Source organism: Coloeus monedula, assembly GCF_965178545.1.
Source record: "Coloeus monedula genome assembly, chromosome: 15".
In the NCBI taxonomy this organism is placed as follows: domain Eukaryota; kingdom Metazoa; phylum Chordata; class Aves; order Passeriformes; family Corvidae; genus Coloeus; species Coloeus monedula.
This window is the reverse complement of record NC_138795.1, coordinates 9,120,623-9,141,858: the sequence shown is the minus strand read 5'-3', so window position 1 is coordinate 9,141,858 and position 21,236 is coordinate 9,120,623. Positions and strand designations below refer to the sequence as shown.

The 21,236-nt window shown below is 41.2% G+C and overlaps 2 protein-coding genes across 3 annotated transcripts; one reads left to right on the top strand and one right to left on the bottom strand.

Moving 5' to 3' along the window:
• The first annotated feature begins 933 nt into the window (after positions 1-933).
• LOC309578581 (F-box/LRR-repeat protein 3-like) lies at positions 934-14,186 on the top strand. 2 transcript variants are annotated; one of them, XM_082291322.1, is made up of 7 exons: positions 934-1,070; positions 4,313-4,408; positions 5,823-5,963; positions 8,441-8,890; positions 9,610-9,732; positions 10,231-10,402; positions 11,579-14,186. In XM_082291322.1, exons 4-7 carry the CDS (start codon positions 8,516-8,518, stop codon positions 12,220-12,222), a joined length of 1,314 nt encoding a protein of 437 aa, XP_082147448.1. In that variant the 5' UTR covers positions 934-1,070; positions 4,313-4,408; positions 5,823-5,963; positions 8,441-8,515; the 3' UTR covers positions 12,223-14,186. The 2 variants fall into 2 exon arrangements, with proteins under 2 accessions (XP_082147448.1, XP_082147449.1); XM_082291323.1 differs by having other exon boundaries at positions 965-1,070; positions 4,287-4,408.
• Positions 14,187-15,237: 1,051 nt separating this feature from the next.
• On the bottom strand, positions 15,238-19,377 carry LECT2 (leukocyte cell derived chemotaxin 2; the record flags this gene model as incomplete). The annotated part of the gene is made up of 7 exons (XM_082291436.1): positions 15,238-15,428; positions 15,858-16,009; positions 16,485-16,599; positions 16,936-17,106; positions 17,618-17,769; positions 18,638-18,770; positions 19,332-19,377. The coding sequence occupies 7 exons, from the start codon at positions 19,375-19,377 to the stop codon at positions 15,238-15,240; spliced, it is 960 nt and encodes a 319-aa protein (XP_082147562.1).
• Between the last annotated feature and the right edge of the window lie 1,859 nt (positions 19,378-21,236).

Sequence of the window (21,236 nt, the reverse complement as noted above, 5' to 3'; positions counted from 1 at the left end):
CATGGTCTTAAGCTGGACCAGGGGAGGTTTAGGTTGGCCATTAGTAAGAATTTCTTTCCAGAAAATGTGACCAGACACTGGAATGGGCTGCCCAGGGAGGTGGTGGAGTCACCATCCCTGGAGTGTTAAAAGGAAAAGCTGGATGTGACACTCAGTACTGTACAGAAAAATCATGCTAGGAAAAGCCAGTGTCTATAAAGGAGACACAGGAGTCCTGCAACTTTATTCGAATAAAGGGAGGGAGTCCACTGGGGCACACACCCACAGGGGTTTCTCTCTAGGGGTTTTGGAGGGTGCAGTCTCCTTTTATCCTAAACTCCCGGCTGCATGTTGCCCTCTTCCTTTCCCCATTGCCTGAGGTACTAAGAAGGTATAGCCTTCCCGAACCGCCTACCACATATCGCCCCTTGAACCTGACATTTTACCCCAAAGTTCAGGAACTCAGGCTTGTGTGGATCCGTTTCTCTGTTTCAGGAGTCAAATTGTCTGGGTTCTGTAACAAACTTGCGGCTTGAAGTCGGTAGAGACATTAAGACCCATTTCAAAGACGTTAACACCCATACCCTCACCCATGGAATTGTTTGGAAAGACATGAGCACGCATCTTTCCTGTCAGTGCCACGGTCTATTTGACAAGTTGGTATTCGGTCACCGGCTGGACTCAATGATCGCAGAGATCTTTTCCAACCTAAGTGATTGTGTGATTCTGAGATAGAGGCCTGGTGAGGGGCGAGCAACCGCCCTTGCTGCTGTGGAGGACCGGCGAGGGCCAGGGACCGGACCCGTCCCTGATGCCGGGGGTCACTGCTGACCCCAGAGCCCACACCTCAAGCCCCCCATTTTACCCGCGGGCTCGGGCCCGGCGGGGCGCGAAATGGCGCCGCCATCACGTGTCCGCCGCCCGCGGCCTCGCCCGGCGCCTGCGCTGGGGCGGCGGGGCCGCGGCTCCGCCCTCGGCGTGTCCCGGGCGCTGCGGGCTGAGCGCGGTGCTGGCCCTGCTCGGCCCCTGCTCGGCCCCTGCTCGGCACCTCGGCCCGGCCTCACCCTCGAGGGAGCCGCGCACCGGCGGCGGTGAGCGCGGGGCGGCCGCGGGGACCGGCCCTTGCGCGGCGGCCGGGGGGGACAGGCCGCAGGGGCGGCCCGGGTTGAGGAGACAGACAGACAGATAAATAGACAGACAGATAAATAGATGCGCGCCCTCCGCGCCTGGAGACTTTAAATCTCCCTGAGGGCCAAACCTCGTGAGGGGCTCGGTGTGCGGTACCGCGGGTTTGTGCCATCCCGGGAGCTCTCACCGAGCTGCAGGAGCGCGGTGCCTGGCAGCTGGTTTTCCCATGTAAAGAGCTTAAATGGCTTGTTAAAGTCGGGTAGGAAGGTTTCAAGAAAACCTGTAGAAGTAACAATTATTATTTATTTGTCCCATAGGTGTGTAGATAAGCGCTCAAAAGAGCTTTTCTAAAGAGCTGTGCAGCTTCAGATTTGTCACTGAGTAAAACGAGGGGTCTTGGGCGTTGTGCACAGGGAAGTGGCTTCCTTTTAAAAGTAATGCATCAGTAGAAGTCAAATATCTTAATTTCACCACCGAAATACTACTAAAGGTTGCTATGCGTTTGTATTTCTTTAGTTAAAATTAATGCAAGCATTAAGATGTTCAGCTGAATGTGGTTATTTTTAGAACTTTGAGGATTTGTTAGAAACGTACGAAAAATGTGGTAAATCCCTTGAGTCAGAGGCTCAGTTTTGAGAAAAATGAGGACTGATTATAAAAAAAATCCTCTTCAGAAGCAAAAATTCTACCCATTAAAAGTCTGATGTGCCCTAGATGAAGAAAAAGTTTAATCTCTGAGCTCATCATCCTGAAGGACTAGATCTTCTGAGATTTAAGCTTAAAATGTGGATTTTTACCTGTGTTTTGCATCATACTCAGTGGTTGAATTTGTGGTGGCAGCAGTTTTCCAGGGCTGCCTGCCTTGTGCTGCTCCTGTTCCCAGACAGACTCTGAATTCCGAGTTCCTTAACGTGGTGAGGGGGTGGCCTCGGTGCTGTCACTGAACTGCGATTTCTTTAAAGACACTGTGGTTAATGGGACTGGTATTTCAGCCGTGTAAGGCAGGTCCGTAAACATTAATTTCCAAGCGTTAGAAATTTAAAGCTTAATTATCAAGATGCCTGCTTTATCCCAGAATATTTCCAAGCTTGGTTATTTGGAAGGTTTTTTATTTCTCAGGAACTCAGTCTCTGCTGCATTTGTGTTTGGTTACTGCTGTTTCTCCTAGAAGCCTGATTTTATGGTGTTTTAGTAATTCTTTTTGGGTCCTGGTGTTGAGAACTGGAAGGGAAATCTAGAAATCAGAGGAAGCAGTTACTTCTTTGTGGCTTGAATCTGTGATATGTTTGGTTATAGAAATAAAACCTTTTTTTGAACTGACATTGTAGCCTTGGAAGTAGTGAACAGCTGCTTGCTTAACGGAGTCACTGCTGACCACTTTTCAAATTCCCCACCAAGCCCCCATGCCTTGGGAGAGGTTTTAATGTCTTAATTTTAGCAGAAACTCACAGCTCTGTTGTCTGGGTAAGTTGCAGAAACAGTTTTTAACTTGGTTTTTTTCTGAATCCTGATGGTTTTAGTGGATTTGAGGTAGTTTGAGCAGGATAACGTGCAGCTGTCAAAATACTTGATCACCGGTAGAGCTGTATGGGGGGGTGCACCAATTTTTGATACTTTGCTTTATACAAATGAGGATATGAATAGATTTGATGAACCTCAGTAGTTATCAAAGTGTTTCATTTCAATGACTGTGTGGCTGCTGTTTATCTTTGATAATCATTTGGGTAACTATCTTAGATAACAATTTACTGTTTGCATAACAAGCTTGTATTTGATTGCATCTCTGATAACTATAATATTTTATTATATACATTTCTGCTTATATAAGCTAACATGATTTATGTTGCTTTGGATTGTTCTTGTGGTTTTGGACACTCAGATGTTTATTAGATGTAAACCTGATTATATTTTTATTGTTAACAGTCACTTGCAGTAACTTTTTTTTTTTTAATGCATTATCTAAAATTCTGCTAGTTCTTGTCTGCAGTGTAAAAGTATGAACTTCCTTCTCTACAGAGGGCTTTGGGACAGGTCTGTTCAAGAGAAGCTCTCTTCCTCAGGGGTACTCTTGGTTATTTAGCTGTTACAGGTAACCAGTCCCATCTCTGTGAAATTCAGAAGCCTGCTGAGCACTGTAGGTAGTCTTTATTGACTACCTGTATTTGATACAATTTTTACTATAAAAGGATCCTGTCCTTTTCTTAATTTTTCGGGTTTTATTTTACTGTTAGTAATTACTTTTGCCTGTGGCCACATGAGAAGTGTTGGGAAGAATACTGAAATTCTGAGTTGAGAACAGGTGGAAGGGTACTCTTCCCCCAACCCCATGGTGAGGGTTATGTAAAAGCATCGTAAAGCTTATCACAACAAAGATTTCAGATTTTTGGTGTGTTTGTATAAAAGAAAACTTTGTGATATTCCTGGTGGTAAAGCTTTGAATGATTACGTGTAAGGGTACACTCTGAAACACAAACTTACTTGTAATGTAGTATTAAAAGAAAATAGTGTAGGGGGAGGCAGGCGACTTTTAATCTGAACCCCTGGATGCAGTGCCTTGTGATCCACCTTCCCAGGTGGCACAGGCTGTCACCCGGACTGTGGGAGCTTGTAAACAGGGAGGTGGCTGGGGCTGGGTGCTCTTGTTGGGAGCAGCTCCTGCCGTGTGACTTCAGGCAGGCCTGGGCAGGTGCTGGCGAGGGCTGTGCACGTTTGTGGTAGGAAGCTGAGCCTCTGTGTTCATCATCTGTCACACGGTTCCCCAGGCCATTCGACAGCCTTGCCACAAAAGGGAAAAAGGCAAGAGAAAACATTTGGGTGGGTTTTTTTCTCTGTTTTTCATGACTCTTAGATTACATTAGTAGCTACAGTGTTGTTTACCAAGACTGCCTAGTAGTGATAATGATAATGCAAATACTGAATAACTCACTGTTTACGTTGTACTGTTGACCAATAAATGTAGATGCAGTTGCAACATTTGTTTCCCATTACTTTTATACTTGATCTGACCTCACTTTTCTCTCAGTAACAGTATTTGCATTGTGGAATAAGCTACCTTGTGTTGAGATGATCCCCTTGAGCGCCTCCACTAAAGCAAGAAAATTTATAAATTGTTGTCAACATATTTCCCTATCATTTTTGCATTGGATGTAATATGAAGATTTCTTTTCTAACTAACACAGGTCTTTATGGCATTTTATCTGGACAGGAGGGGAAAGCAGACAGATGCATGTGAGTGCCCCATGGCTGCAGCTGCCTCAGTTCATTCATTTATTGCCTATTGTAACTTGGAAGCATTATTTAGGTAAGAGAGTTGCTTCAAAATATGTGGTTTATAAACTTAATACACTTCTCTCTGGAATCTTTAAATTGCATCTCAGTGGTTTGTGCTCTCAGTTATAATGTTATTTAAGTATGCTGTTTATATGTGGCATTATAAACCTTTCAGTATGCTGTTTATATGTGGCATTATAAACCTTTCATTTGTTGGACACTGACAGTGCTTGAGAAAATGAATTCTATGTGCTGTACAGACTCTGCGCACTTCACAGGAGAGAGAACATGTGATACTTGTAGACTGTGCAATAGAAGGCCACCATAAATGACAGATTTCTTCAGGTGCCACCCACAGTTACTAATGAATATCAGCTTTCTCTTTATAGACAAGCATGACTACTCAGCTCTAAATTTTCTGGTGTGTGAGCTGAGCAGCAGCATTACTTGCACAGATTGCAGTACTTGAGTTTGATTTTGTATAGAAGATGGGGGCTACTTCTCATGTATAAATAATGTGTACTATACCTTTGTTAAACTTGGCATCTGTAAAGCTGATATTAACTCGGTAGTTTTTCAAAAGATGATGCTATGACATGGCAGAATCTAAAGCCTTGTCTCATTTCTAAAGAAAAACAGAAGTTCAGCATTGGAAGGTTTCTAAAGATGTTATTACTGGTTGAACACAACACCTGGTAAACATCTGCTTTTAAACCTACTTTTAAAATCTGTCATGATTTAGTGAGATGGGTGTTGCTGTGCTTGTAGCTTTCCATTAAAGCATCTTCAGATAATGTAAAATGGGTAACTGGATTTGGAGGTCTATTTTCTCATAGTGCACCAAGATACTCTGTCAAACTAAGCTAGAGGGTAGTTTTTTCATTAGTATGTGGGGTATATTTGTACATTTTTGGTATCTTTTTTCCAGATACAGTTTAATTAGCTAAAATTGTTTGTTTACTGTCAAGGTGCAGTAAGCATACTTTTGTGGAGTAAAAGTGAGTAAAGTTTAAAGCCAAGAGTCTTTAAATGTCAAATATTAGAGGTCCTGTGTTTAAGTGTAACTTTTCACTCATGTTTTGGTATAGGGTAAGCTGAAAAAAACCCCATTTCTTACCTAGGTTTGTAGTTTTCTTTGGGTAATACTCAAGAACTCAGAAGTGTATCTGTGTTGCATAAGAGTGCTCATCTAACTAAAATTGTAGATAATGTGAAAGCTAATTTTTTGCCCACAATTATACCTTCCCCTTAATGAAATGATATTTTTCAGATAATGTTTGGTAAAATTAATTTGCTTGTTACATTCTGTTGCTCTGCTTCCACATCTGCCCTGCAGAGCAGTGGGTGGTATTCATCTCAATCTTTGTTCCAGAATGTATGTTAGTCCTTCGTATGGGTTTCCCAGACACTGCAGAACAGTTTTTGTTTGGTTGGTGGCTTCACAGGTCGGTTCATCTTCTGGGACCCGTCCCTGCCTTCTGGTTAAGGAATCCATGCACACACACAGGATGATTCAACAGTGGGATGGATGTTCAGATACCAGAAAGGTGCTGGTAACTTGACAGGAACCTCCACATTCTTTGGAGGTAGGAGTGTATGTATGTGTGTGTGTAAGCCTCTCATTTGAATACTACCTGGATTATATCACATGGGACTGTAATTTAGCTAACTTCACTTGTGCTTTAAAATACATACTGTTTATAAAGTATTCAGAATGAAATAAGGATTCTTATTTTTGCAGTAAATGTTGGGCCTTCATGTTTGGTAAAAATGTTATGATGCATAACCAATGGAACCTTTTTCTGGCTTTGCATCCCACAGTGAGTAATAGGAATTCATTTTGCTTGATTTAAAGGACTGGAGTATAGAATACTAAACATAGAAATTCTGGAGATAGCAGTTTTTAAAGGCTGTAGCAGCAAGTTCTGGCCATGTTCCAGCAGGCAGAGCATAGATAACTGTACGCCAACAATACCTTGCATCTCTTCCTATATTTGGGGTGGATGTGCTGCATCTGGTCTGTAGCCTGACCTGTGGTTTAGGGGAATACCTTTTCTGGTTGTTCTCACATGCCAGAACTTCTTTGTGAGAGCCAAATCAGCACCCATGAAGTTCAAGTAAGTTTCAAGTAAGATAGGAAAAATTTCTGGTTTTATCAGAAACCTGTCTTTAATCAAGATGTTGCAGATCTGCATGGGAATAGCAACAGCAAGGAGAAACTTCTCAAACAACAGCATTTATTTAATTTTATTTTTTATGGTTCTGAGCTTTAGTTTTAGGAAACAGCCAAGTTTGTAATTCCTCTCAAGTAGGGAGGAGGAAGAACAGACAACAGGGATGTTTAACTCAAAAGGTATTTAGCCTTTGCTAAATTTAGCAAGGCTATGAGCAACTGTAGGAGAGAGTTTTGTAATGGTTAATTACTACATCCACACTTAATAGTTTGGAATGCCCATTTGTTGTGTGACTTAAAGCAGTCTAAAGTCATAAAACATGATTGTGTGGATGATAACTTGATGGTCTAGTAGCAAAATGTTTATTCATGCTGAGACTGCATTTTCATTACATTTGTAACACTATTAAATGGAAATCATGTGTCTATTCAGCGAAGAAGAACTATTATTTAATATAATTTAAAGTGTTTCTGGCTTATCCTTCTGCATACATTGCTGATTCCAATCATTAATGGGAATTTAAATAGACTGGGTGAATATTTATAACAACTGCTAAAATAAGTTCCTTGGTAATCGAGGTAATTTGTCAGGAAGTCAAGCAGTAGTGAAACTGCTCATATGAAGAGCTCTTAATAAATTGGCTGCATTGTGCTTTCCAGCTTCTCAAAGAATGCACATGCCTTATTTTCATAAAAATGAAGTTTGTCAGACACCTAATGAGCCAAACAGATGAGGTCTTACAAGTTGGGGAAAATGCCAGGTAAACTTTTGATAGGGTAGTGTGTATTTTGGCAGCTGTTTTTGCAGTACAGGGATTTGTGGTTTTTTGGTTTTTTTTTCTTTCTTTCCCCCTGCCCCCATAGTGAAGATACTATGGAAAATTTTCAGTCCAGAAAAAGCAAGCTGTGAGGGTTGCCATGGAAGTTTGTTCAGTAAAAATAGATGATTTGCTCTGTTCGTTCTTGAAAAATACATGGTTGCTTTGAAAATACAAACTTCACACAGGTTGGGAAGAGAGAAGGTCTGGATGAACATCTGATTAGTGGGGCATTTGAGAAGGGGCCTCAACTGTACTAAAATAAAGTGGCAAAAGCAGTTGTTGAAAATTGACTGAACAACAGAATTCAGTCTAGAACGGACTTGGTTAGATTGCACTGCTTCAGCCTGTGAAAGCAGAGCTTTTTTTATGCTGCTCTTCTCTGAGCTCTGGCTCATGTGGCAAACGTCCATTGCTGAAGTAGATCTCTGCAGTTTGCTGATTTCCAAGGTCACTGTCCTTTTCCAGCTGGAAAACAGCATGTGAACTTCACTTACTTTGCCCTGCTTTGATAACTGGCCTCTGAAGTTTTTTTATTGTTGTACAAACGTTTTTCCTCTGCTTGGCATGATTTGGAAAAAAAAAAAGCGGGGGAGAGTGGGCAAAACTTTTCAGTCTGGCTCTTCTGAGCACATCTCTTCCAGATGTGTTTAAAAAGGGAGTTTATGAATTAAGTTCTGTAGTTGATAAACTTTTTTTAGAGATCATGAGTGGGTTCCATAGTTTGTCAACAGAGTTTAAATTTAAACTGAATCCACTTTCTAATTCTGAATTAAATTGCTGTTAAATACTTCTTGTTCCCTACAAAATGCTTTATGTACTGTGAAATACTAATGCGTGGAACTACACCTGGTAAATTAACAAGTCCAAGTTATCCAGATTCAATCCAAGTTGTACACAAGGTACTGAGGGAGAAGGTCCTTGCCAACAATCTGTGCACTGGGTATTGACATATGGATATGCTTCTTTTCAAAGTAACATTGCTATATTTAAATTCTGTTAACTTGCTATCTCTCACTGTGTTTCCACTGCCCTGTCTCCCTTCCTTCCCTAATCTTCTGTATTTTTCTAGAGACCTATTGTACGTGAGACCTTTGAGGAACCTGTGCAGTTTGAATACGTCGGATTGTTACATTCTGAAACTCTCATGATGAAGAGAGCTGGGCAGAAGGTTGTGGCTGGAACTGAAGCTCCTGGAACATCACAGACAAGCAAAAAACAGAAAACTAGTTTACATGGCTCAGGGTTTGGGGAATCTGACCTGTGCACCTCGATGGACTGGGGCAGCCTTCCACACCACGTGATTCTGCGTGTTTTTCAGTTCCTGACTTTAGTGGATCGAGCCAGGGCATCTTCTGTTTGTCGAAGGTGGAATGAAGTTTTTCACATCCCAGATCTCTGGAGGAGATTTGAATTTGAACTTAGCCAGCCAGCCACTTCTTACTTAAAGTCTACACATCCGGATCTCATTCAGCAGATTATCAAGAGGCACGCTGACCATCTGCAGTACGTCAGCTTCAAGGTAAGCCATGGATGAGTGCTGGCTCGGTGTCACGTCACTGGGCACGAGGGATGCAGCTGCTCTGTGTCAGCTACCTTAAAGCTTGTACCTGGCAAGTCTGATGTTTAAAAATACAACTACTGCAACAATTTATTTCCACATGTGCAGGCAGTTTCATCCAGTTTTCTACACTAACTTCTGCAGAGTAAAGAAAAAGTGAATGCCATGCAAAACCAGGAGAAAGGTGAGACAAAATAAGAGAAAGTTACTCTTCAGGCTTATGGCTTGCCAATCAGTTCATTATTTAAGATGCAAAGGTGTTGGCCATGCAGATAAAATGGATTAGTTTGCTGGAGCAAAGACTTTGTCAAGTCTATTTTGGGCTCTAAAAATTGGCATTTTTAAAAAAATGCATATGTATCACTGTCTCTCATAGCACCAGTAATGTTACAGTATTGCAATAAAATGAAGTTATTTGAAGACAAGACTTAGATTTGAGGTATGTGTTCATACTAGAAATACCCAGCAGTTGCACTCAGGCAAATTTTCTAATAGTAACTTCCCTGAACTCTTTCTGGTCTTGAAATTTCCAGTCAGTGTTGCACTTGGTGCCACTGATAATTGCAGTCTGGAGCAGTACAGCTTAAGTAGACGTGGAACCTGCAGTCTCAGGTATCCATGGTGCTGTTTTCTAAATAATACTGAAGAATGACTTCACTATTTTTATATTGCTTTTTTAGGTTGATAGTAGTACTGAGTCAGCAGAAGCAGCCTGTGACATCCTTTCTCAGTTGGTGAACTGTTCTATCAAGACCCTGGGTTTGATCTCTACAGCAAAGCCAAGCTTCATGAATGTCTCTAAGGTAAGGTTCTGCAAACTGTAACTAGCATATTTTAACTCACTCTTAAACCATTTTAGCTTTCTTAAAGTTCTGTTTTTCAGTCGATGGTAATTTTTATGGAACAGTCTCTAGTTACTGTGTAGTAACAGAAGAGTTACCTTCTGGAAAATAAAGACCATTTCTTTTTTTCTGCAGTAAAATTCTAGATACTTCAGGCTCATCACTGTGTCCAGTTATCCTTGTACTTGTCACTGTATTACAGCAAAATGATAAATCAGAGTAGATGAGTTAAATAATGAGTGTAAGGTTAATTTTGTCACATGTAACAGCATGTTTTTAAACAAAGATCCACTATGTTCATGTTCACATAAGCCTTCCTTTGTTACACAAGAAAGGGGATGTGTGGGAAGTGCTTATTTTTGAACTTTCTGCATGTGTAGAACATGAGGTTAAAGCACTGAAGTTTTTGCCCATCTTTTCACAAGGTTTTTTTTCCCCTCTTTCAATTTCTCCAAATAGGCTCATTTTGCATCAGCACTGACAGTAGTTTTTGTAAACTCCAAGTCATTATCATCCATCAAGATAGATGACACACCACTTGATGATCCTTCCTTGAAGGTTCTTGTTGCTAACAACAGTGATACTCTAAAACTGCTAAAAATGAGCAGCTGTCCTCATGTTTCACCTGCTGGTGAGTAGTGAATATAAGTGAAAAATGGAGCTGTAAAGCACCATAATTGACTTAGTCTTGAGTTTGGACAGTTGGAAGGTGAAGGAGAATGTGATTGTTGTTAGTGGATGAGTTGGGTTGATGAAAGTGGGGGTGCTACTCACTTGACTGCATCTTCTGGAATCCTGGGAATTTTTTTTTCATTCTTTCCAGCTGCTTTGCTACGTCTGATGATAGGCCTTGAGGAGGAAAAGCCTCCAAAACTAGTGTAAGCCTTTCACACATGCTCAGTGGACGTGATATTCTTTGCTTTACTGTGTAAGGGTAACCAAATGGGTGCTCCTTAATGTGTGCAGATTTGTAAACTTAACTGTCTAGTGTTCTGTGGGAGCACCACAAAATCCCTGATCCATGAATCAGCTACTGCTTGGTGGGATAAAGGAGATTAAAACAGTTGGTCAGTAATTGTTTTGCAAGGTGCTGTGAGTGTGTACAAATTTCAAAGACCTGTAGTGTAAGACTGTGTATGTTTCCAAAGTGCCCTCTTGTGTCCAGATCTGGGACTGGTAGCTTCCTCAGTGGTTGATGAGGGACTCACTCCCTTCAAAATACAGCCTTGCTGAAAGTTCAGAGAGCTTCTCACTTGCCTTTCTCCTGAAACCTTAATGCTAGGGAAAGGGAGTCTGGGTCTGATCTGTTTCTGTATTCTTTTCTGGAGTCCACAAAAGGTGACTTAATCTGTGTACTTCATATCCCAGCACATTAGGAGGAGTTAACGTTATTTAGGTCTTAATTCACAGAAGGTTCTAACTGTTAAACTGGGTGTCTGATGGTGATTTAAATAGTTTAGTTGAAAGCTGAAGGAATGAATATTAGGGAAGGGAATGGTGGTAACCTGAGCTGAATCTGACCTGATTCCAGTTGCTTCTTCAAAGTTGAGGAAATTCTGCATAGGGAGCAAAAAAGAGGAGAATATGCAGATCCAAGATGAATGTGGCTTGTGTCTTCTGCTGTTAAATGTTAATGGCCAAAACCCTGTAAAAGGTTGTGGATACCTAGAACTTAGGTATTTCATGGGGTTTGGATATAAGTGTGAAAACTCAAGCCAGTAGAATCAGTACTTGCTTGAACTTTACAGTGAACAACTGTGGTTATATTCACTTTCCATTATACAGAGTAAATTTTTTTGTTCCTCAGGCATACTTTGTGTGGCTGATCAGTGTCATGGACTTAAGGAGCTGGCTTTGAACTACTACATATTAAGTGATGAACTGCTGCTGGCTCTTTCAAGTGAAAAACATGTTGATCTCGAGCACCTTCGCATCGATGTCGTGAGTGAAAATCCCGGACAAGTTCAATTTCACACCATTAAAAAGCAAAGCTGGGATGCTCTTGTTAGACACTCCCCTAAAGTCAACATTGTGATGTATTTCTTCTTGTATGAAGATGAATTTGATGCTTTCTTCAGAGAGGAAACACCTGTTACACACCTGTACTTCGGTCGTGCAGTGAGCAAGGCAATGTTGGGTCGCATTGGCATGAACTGCCCCCGGCTGATCGAGCTGGTTGTGTGCGCCAATGGACTTCAACCTTTGGATGATGAACTCATCCAGATTGCTGAGCGCTGTAAGAACTTAACGGCCATGGGACTGGGGGAATGTGAAGTCACCTGCAGAGGTTTTATTGAATTTGTAAAGATGTGTGGGGGCAGGCTTACTCAGCTTTCCATAATGGAGGAGGTGCTGATTCCAGATAGTGATTACAGCTTAGATCGGCTTCATCTGGAAGTCTCCAAACACCTTGGAAGAATGTGGTTTCCTGATATGATGCCAACATGGTAAATTCCTGTGTTTGTGGATAAAATGGTAGAATCGGGCTGTCGCTTTCTATGCAAATAAAAAATTTAAGAATTAAATGTGAAAAGTTTCTTCCACATTTGAGTTTTTCTTCCTTGAAAAAACCTCTCGCAGACTAGCAGCAAAACACTCTACAATATTAATTGTATATAGAAATAGAAAATAGATATGATTGTACTTAGCAGTTCTGAAAGTTATGTCTGTGGTTTACAGGTGCTTCAAACTTCAGTGAATTTGGGCTTCTCTGAACTTCAGTTTAAAGGTTCCATTCACTTTAAAGTGGGCTTCTTTGGGGTTTTTTATGTCTTTGTTTAGTCTTTCTGATCTAGTCAGAAGAGGAATAGAGAAACAATTTTCCTTTAGGAAATCTCTCTGTGGAAAGCTGGATAGAACTTTGAGTACACTATTATTTGTCTTGATGTTTTATATAGCTATTTTTTTAATTATTCATGTTTTAAATTTAAAAGCTTGTATATTAAAATACGCTAGCCTGGGCTAGTCAGATACAATCTATCTTAAATTCATGGCAGTATAATAAAATGTTAATAAGCTTATGCTTACAAAAACTTAACAGTTTTAAATTGCACTTTAATTTTGTCAGATTACAGAAACTACAGAATGCATTGTACAGTATGTTGTTTTTGTTTTATGCATTAAAAGGATGGGAAAGAGATTTTGTTAAACTTGCTGATTCTTAGAAGTTTGGTTCTAGATTGATTGCTTGAGTGAGTAATAAAGCACTTTGGAAACTGTCAGGACAATAAGGAATAGCTTTGGATTTGGGTTCAAGTCTTCGTTATCAAAGACTGATGTCTAAATGCTGTTCCATGCTTTCATTACTAAGAAATAAGAAGGATTTCATAAATGTGGCTAGTGAGAAGGAAAGATCAAATGAATACAGTTGTCTTTGATCCATTTCTGTTTGGAATCAAGGATTTAGAGCACTTACATTTGTTGCTTAGAGGCCAAAATGGACTGTAGTAATCTTTCTTATCTGTATCTTACAGAGCTTTGTGTAAGCACTGATTTCTAGAGAAAGGCTTGCTGGAGGTAATCCTGAAATATTTAATTCAGGACTGTTGAATACTTGTTGCTATTACCTGTTTTTTGAGAAAGATTGTATTATATTTATTTTCTTAAAAGGGGAAGGGCATGGTGAGTTGATGTAAATTAGAGTATGTATTTTTGTGTTGACATTTTGCACACTGTAAACTCAAATGCATTGTATATAAATTTTACTGTAATGATTTTGGTGCCACACTTGTTCTGTCTTTCTCTTGATAATGAGAAGTCGACAAGAATTTGCTGGTGGTGTTTGTCACTGTCTTGGTTTAACCCTGGCTGGCAGCTGAGCCCCTCACAGCCAGAGAGATGGGGGACAGAATCAGAGGGTAAAAGTGAAAAAAGTCATGGCTCGAGATAAAGAGCTTAATAGTAAAGCAAGAGCCACACATGCAGGCAACCCCCAAAAAGGGAATTCATTCACCACTTCCATCAGCCATCTCCAGGAAAGCAGGGCTCCATCACACAGAAACATCCCCGTTGCTCCTTCTTCCCCCAGTTTTATATGCTGAGCCTGATACCATACACTATGGAATGTCCCGTGGGTCAGCTGGGCTCAGCTGTCCTGTCCGTGTCACCTCCCGGATTGTGCACCCTCAGCCTCCTCCCTGCTGGGGCAGTACAAGGAACAGAGCCGGCGTGGGCTCTGTGTAGGCAATGCTCAGCTACAGAAAAACATCCCTGTGTCATCAGTGCTGCTTCCAGTACAAATCCACAGCTCGATTCTAGGTCCTATGAAGCAAATGAACTATCGCAGCCAAAACCAGTGCATTCATAGCAGAGAAAATGTGAGTTTCTTCCCCACTTCCACAGAACACCAGCTAAAGGGTCAAACCACCCTTTGCTTGGACACACTCAATGGATTTAAGGTAATGCCCACACCTGAGTCAGTAATGGTTTGTTGCCTGTTGCACAGTTAAGAAGCATCTGACTCTGGTTAGTAGAGCCTGTGATCTGAGCACTTCCATAATCCAGGAGATTATAATTTAAACACAAAACTGAAATATTTCCAAACAGTATTTGGTTTAAGATGTGTGGCTTGCTTTAAATGGAAATGTAATAAAGGGCTTTAATCTATGCATTGATGCTTGGCTCATCCATCTCTTGCACTGTGTCCTGTTAGGATTCTCTCCTGCTAGAAGCCATGTGTGTAACAAACCTTGGGAGAGGCTGGAGAATGGCAAATTGTCATTTCATGTTTGTGCCTGAAACCTGAGGGTTTCTGTCATGCAAACCCTAAAATGGAGTGTGGACAAAGCTTGTGGGTGTTTGGGAAGTCCTTGAGTCCTCTGTGTCTCTCCAGCTAATGGAACAGTGTTAGTGTATTTAGAAACACTGGTGACAGAGTTAAAGTTCAGGGGGAAACTCTTAAAAGGCTGCTTCGGATGTTGTCCCTTTCTCGGTCCGTGTCACTAAGGTAGTGTTTCTGTGAACCTGTGAATCATGGAATTGCTATGGTTGGAAGAGACCTTTGAGGTCATCAAATCCAGCTGTTGAATGTCAGCTTGCTCCGGCTCCAATCTTCCAGTTAAATGGGCCTGCATTGATAAATGTTGGGATTTTTGATGCACTGATTTTTTGAAGCATTTGTTCTGCTCCCTGATCTGAACAAGTGAGGCCAGCTGGTGCTTGGAGAAGCTGACAGGAGTGCACCTTCTCTGCCACAGGAGGGAGTGAGCGCTTTGCTTTTTAGCTGATTTTTCAGACTTAGAAAAAGGTAGTCTTTGCTAATTTCCTGATTCTCTGGTAAATAGAAATTCCAACAAAAACGCAAATCTTTTTTTTGTTTGTTTTCTGAGTCCCTGTTGCCATCCAACAGACACTGCTTGTGTAAGGCGCAAAGTATTGATTAGGTTATAGTATAAACTTGTGCATGGGAAGAAAAAACAACTTTTGGATGCTGAGATGGATTTATTTGGAATTTACTGCATTTCCATTTCAATCTCTTTGCCCTTTACCCCTTTCAAGATTGCTTGTAGGATCCGAATGATCGCAGTTCTCAATGTGAATATGAGATGTGATCCCAGGAAATACTCTTTGCATTGGCAACATTCTCCCAAGGACTTGTCCCTTGGAAATTGCACCGTTGTATCTTATGGGATGGATACAGAGTAGTTTTACACAGAATCCTGGTGAAAAAACAAGAGGAGGGAAAACATTAGATGACTGATGAAGCATTTATTCTTCTGTACTAAATCTATTTCAGAAATTTTAACAATTTCTGTCATGTCCTTTCCACTGAGATAGCAATGGTGGAAATACCAAAAAGCAAAGACGCTGTGATCATAAAAATTAGGTAGTGGTTGGAGTCATTAACTTGATGGAAGAGAGAAGATGGAAGGCAGGGAGAAGGTGGCAATTCATGCTGTAGGAAAGGGAAAAGCCTGAAATTCTGCAGGACTCAGTTATCTGCACTGTAGCAGGAGCAAAAAGTTCTGCATGTAAGTGGATAGAAGAAAACATGGCTAGACTACTTGGCTAACTAAGTAGTATGCTAAGGTAATGCATCCTGTATGAGCTCAAGACAAAGAAATGTTAAATGAAAGAGAGCTATTTACCTGATCCCCTGATTTGGACTCCATCATCAATGGCATTTCCATTGTGGAAGAATTTAACAGGCCCAGAGAGCTGGCCAGAGAAGGGAGCGTACACAGTCGCCCCGTCAGCACAGATGACATCCACTGCCCGGTGCTTCCCTTTGCCATTGCGTCTGAAAACAAACACATCATTACAGAAATCTCTGGTCAGGCCCAGTGTTACAGAGAGAGGTCAGGCAGCACATGGTGAGATCTGGAAATGCGCTGTTAGGACAGAAATAGTGTCAGTAAACTGGCTGAAGGATCTGCAAAGGTGTAGGTGATGAAATGCCATGTAGGGTGGATGACCTGTAAGAGTTGGAGAAAAACACTTTTCTTCCAGGTCTTTAAAAAAATCCATAGTCACAGAAGGTTTGGTTGTCTGAAGCACATCAAGTCCTACTTTCCCCTTGAGTCAGGAGTGTTCCCAACATTAGGTCAGGTCAGGCATGGCTTAGTCTAGAGAGGTGTTTTGAGCAATGTGGGCAGCCTAAAAGTTTCCTCATGTCCAATCTAAACCTTCAAAGCTGTAATTCTTACATGACCTAAACAGAATTCAACTCTAGTGGAAGGACAGCAAAACCCCATGTGTTCCAATTACTGTATTACCTTGGAGCTCCGTAGTATCCACAGCCATACCTATCGCAGCCTCTTATCTCGTTGGTAGGGTTCCCAGCACACACTGCAGCCCAGCCTCTCTCCTGTTGTGGCAATGGTGGAACAGCTTTGAAATAAAGGAACACAGCACATTAAAGTTAACTTCTAGATAGTTTTAGCACTTACATGTTTGCAACTACGATGTTTGATTTACAGTTAGGTAAGAACATACTGGAATTACATCCCATGCTTGTAGTTGGATTTCCCCCCCATAAAATTTGTCATCCTTTAGGAAATGTAAATGGAATGTAGAGCTAAGATGTATGGTTATTTTCTAGATTAGGGTTATTTCGTAGAAGAACCATGCTTTAAATACAAAAATTCAAAAATACTATCACAGGTCCTAGAGTGCAAATCTACTCTTGTTCTGAGTTGCTTTTTTTGTTGTTAAGGGTTTTTTTACCAGGCGTAAGCAGATGAGTAGGATCAGAGTGGTCGCAGTTCTCAACGTGGATATGAGAAATAATGCCAGGATATACTTTTTGCATTGGCAGCATTTTCCCGAGTTGTTGCCCTCTGCGGATTTGGCCGTGGTACCGGATGGGGTGAATGCAGACAAGCTTCACACAGTAACCTGGGAGAGACGGGAGAGGAAGCGAGGTCAGGAAACATCAGCTGCATCTGCTCCTGGGGTGAGCAAGAAGCATTCCCTGCCAGTCTCTTACTGGAGACTGTTAGGATAAAGCAGAAATGTAGTCAAGGTACCAACAACGGTGAAATCAAAATTACTGTATTTGCCAGGGCAAAAAGGAAAAAAGGGAGCTGAAAATAGAGATGGGAAAACATCCTCTCAGCAAAACTGAGGACGTATTTCCGGTGCTTTATTTTTACTGTTTCCTATTTTTTGATTTGGGATTGTTATTTTCCTGCTACATGTTTTTCAACTCCTTTCTTTCCTCCTCTCCAAGAAAAGCATAGGAAAGGACTACATCCTGCTGGTGCTGTCTTCCAATAATTCAGCGTGCTAGAGAGGGTGCAAGATTAATCAACATGGTGCCTGAATTGAAGAACCACAGAAACCTTGCTCAGTAAATGAAATGATTACTTGTGCACACCTCACAGCACACCTGCTGTTAATTACTTGCCTGATCCCCTGATCTGGACTCCATCATCAATGGCATTTCCATTATGGAAGAATCGGATGGGTCCCGAGAGCTGCCCGCTGAAAGGAGCGTACACCGTGGCTCCATCAGAACAGATGACGTCCACACCGCTGTGCTTTCCTTTGCCACCATGCCTGGAGGCAGAAATACATAACTAGAGACATCTCTCAGGGTTAATGCTATGTATCACTTGGTCACTTAATGCAGGATGATAGCTGAAGCTTGTCTAACAAAATTTTTTACCTTCAATGAAACTGGGCAGAAGTAGCAGGTTTGAAGCATCGGGGTTTTTTGTTGCAAATTGTTCATATTACTCTGAACTACTTTAGAGTGAGATGAAATTTCAAATTTAAGCTTATTTTTTATTTTCCCAAGTTCATGGGCTATTTCAAACTATTATAGAAGAGTACCATTTTTTTACCCCAAAAAACATCTGTGCCCATGTAAAATAGAATCTTATGTTTGGCATTTTCTCACTTAGAAATTTGGAAGTTGCATGATGAAGATGGACACTTACAGAGCCTGGGGAGAGGAGATGACAGGAAAATGCAGGAGTGATTCTACGTTAAAAAGCATTTTTTCAGAGAAATATAACCTGTTATTTTATGAGGTCCCTACTTAATGATGCTGACAGACTTTTAGTTTGTGTAAATGAATCTACTCAGCTTCCTATAAGCTGTTGCTGAGTGTTAGTTAAATTTCTGGAGTATAAGCAACAAGGATAAAGGACAAAAATCCTTGAAATATTTCCATTTCCTTTACTCTGTCTGTAGTTCATGTAACAGTCCTGCTCCTTCACCTCTGCATCTGTTATCAGCAGTGGTATCACTGTGCTTCTGTAAGATTGCCAAGGAATATCCCAAAAATGAGTAAGAGGTCCTGCAGACAACAGTATTCTCTCATTGCGAGTGTCAGCCCTGTTTAACTGTTCTCTTTCTGCTGCCTGAACATTCAATTTAGGAAAGCCAAGTGGCCCCCGGTGCCCAGGCTCTGCTGCGTTACCTGTCAGCACCGAAATTCCCGCAGCCGTATCTGTCGCAGCCGCGGATCTGGTTGGTGGGATTCCCGCTGCAGATCTGTGCCCAGTGTTGGTGCTGTTGTTGGGGCGGGTGTACATCCAGCTGCCTGGTGAAAACTTCACATGGAAAAGAGGAAAAGCGGGAAAAATTCAAGCATGTTCTTAGTCCAGTGGAACAGAAAGTGTTCAGGTGCACAATAGGGTATTTAAAGTGAAAAACATGAGCTCAAAGGAGTTTGCAATTTCAGAAACTGTAGGTAAAAGGACATTTTACAACCTGCTGTATAGATTTGATCCATTTTTTCCTGACTTTAAGGTATATGCACTAAAAAGAAAGCAAAGCTATAGATAAAGATTTTTAAAAATAGTTTGTGAAATAAACTATGTTTACTTTCTAATGGTGCTTTGTTGATGGTTGGTCTTGATCTTAGAGGTCTTTTCAAACCTTAATGATTTTATGATTCTTTCTGAAACCTCCAACTACTTCAGTATATGTCTCTTAATGCGCACCTAATTGTGTATTTTATAATAGTCATAACTGTCCACATTACCATCATTCTTCATAAAACTAGAGGGAAAACCCCCCAGCATTATTTATGTTCAACTGAATTTCAATAATTCATTATTGTCTGCCTAAGCCCAGTCAAACCCAGCTGCACCACAGCAATGTCAACTCACCAGTGGACACCAAGCTGACCAGAGCAATCAGACCGAGAGCTGGCATTTTGGGGCCGTGTCACCTGTGTTCTTTGATCCAGTCAAAGACATCGAACTGCTGCCACCTGAGGTATTTATGTGCTTTTGAAAGGCCAAGTCTGTTGTCTTGGCCAATCAGTCTTGAGCAAAGTATTACAGCTCCAGGCAGGTGGTGTTGCCATACTGGGAACTCTGGATGTCTACAGGCTCTAACAGTTGTTAGAGCTGGTTGGGAAAGATGGGCAAACTGATTGGGCTCTTAGCACACAGTTACAGATGAAAATGAACAACCTCATATTTCAGGAAACTCTGGTTGAGCTGTGTCTTAACACCTTTTCTTCCTCGTCCTGAAGTAAGGGCACATTTAGGACAAAAATAGTAGGAACTACAAATATGGTTCAGAGGACTGGCCTGAAGAGAAAAGGTGAGTGAAGCTCCAGAGTAGATGCCACCAGTTTGTCCTTTGCTGCTCATTCCTCCCTGGGTGTTTGTGCCCACCAGGGCTTTGTGACTGAGAACACAGGAAGTGTTTGGCATTCATGAGTATTCACTTAGTCTAAGAAATACAGATGCTTTTGCGTTGAAACATCTCTTTTTTCTGGTTCAGCTGAAATTGTCAATTATTTCACTTAAATCCGTGAAGCCTGTTCACTGAAACCCTTGTTTTTAACAGTACAATACTTATTAAAACATCTTCAAGTTATGAAACAACAGTTACAAACCCAAGTTGCATGGGCAAAACTGACCTGGAGGTCTCAATAATTCTAGGTTTTAAAGTGATGCCTTTAGTGCCTTCTTGGTTTCAGCTATTGTACTATAAAGCAGACTCCTTTGTGTGTCTTGTAATCCTTCAGTTTGATTTTTCTGCACTACTTACAGAAAAGCATTAGATTTTCTTTACAGACACATCTTGGATAATATGAAATTTAAATGAGTCATGGTGCTTTCACATAAATTATCTGATATTTCAAGTTACAGAAACCTCTGGAAGTCCTGCAGATTTTATTCAGAGAAGAAACAGATGTGTCTCTGCCCCACTTCTAGTTTGCAAAAGCATCTGTACATTGTGTTTTCTGAAAACCTCCATGGAACAAGCAGTTGGAGACAAAATTTTCACTTGTGTTTCCAAGGTTTTCTTTACAGCCAAAATTTAATCCCCAAACATTATTTTATCCCTCCCTGGGGTTATGACAAGTGGTTTGGCTGGTTTTATCCCTGCTGCTTTCTTCTCCATCCTGCCAGGAAGAACTGCTGGTTTCCACACTCATAACCAGCAAACAGATACTTATGTAAAAGTTATGTCCCTTCAGTCCAGTTTGGATGGGGCATTTGGTTGTAATTTGCTTAATATAATGGAGCCTTGGCTGATAAATGATACAATGTGCTGGTAAGGGTTCTCAGGGGGTATTCAGGGTTTGGGAATGCTGCTTATCCCTGAACTGAAAGATGGGGTGTGTGGGTTTGTGTGATCCTTGCCAGAAACAACCTTCATTGCTTCTTCTCCTTCATTTGACACAAACTCCCTGCAAACCCCCTCAGCTCTCCTTAACAGCAGGAGTCAGCAGGGGAGGTGGTATGGGTGGCATTTTCAATGAAGATTTCATAGCAGAGAGGTAGCAAAGTGTTTCTGAGCCTGGCTAGCTCCATACTGGCTGCTGGAAGCTTTTTTCCTGCTACAATCAGAACCATTTTAAAATGAAGATTTTTTCAGGGGATGCCTGGCCATTCCCAGTTGAGGGGTGTCCAGTGGGATTTCTGCAGTAATGATCTCTCTCAACCAGATTTTATTTCTGATTTATTTCAGTTTGCAGTGGGAGTGTTTTAAATACCTCATTAGATAACTTTAGCCTGGGGCAGAGCTGCCTTGAAAAGCTACTGATTTTTATA

Coding starts and splice junctions, on each gene's coding strand:
- LOC309578581 (XM_082291322.1), top strand. CDS start 8,516: ATGATGAAGAGAGCTGGGCAGAAGGTTGTGGCTGGAACTGAAGCTCCT. Junction 9,733..10,230: donor GCTTCATGAATGTCTCTAAG/GTAAGGTTCTGC, acceptor TTCTCCAAATAG/GCTCATTTTGCATCAGCACT. Junction 10,403..11,578: donor TCCTCATGTTTCACCTGCTG/GTGAGTAGTGAA, acceptor TTTGTTCCTCAG/GCATACTTTGTGTGGCTGAT.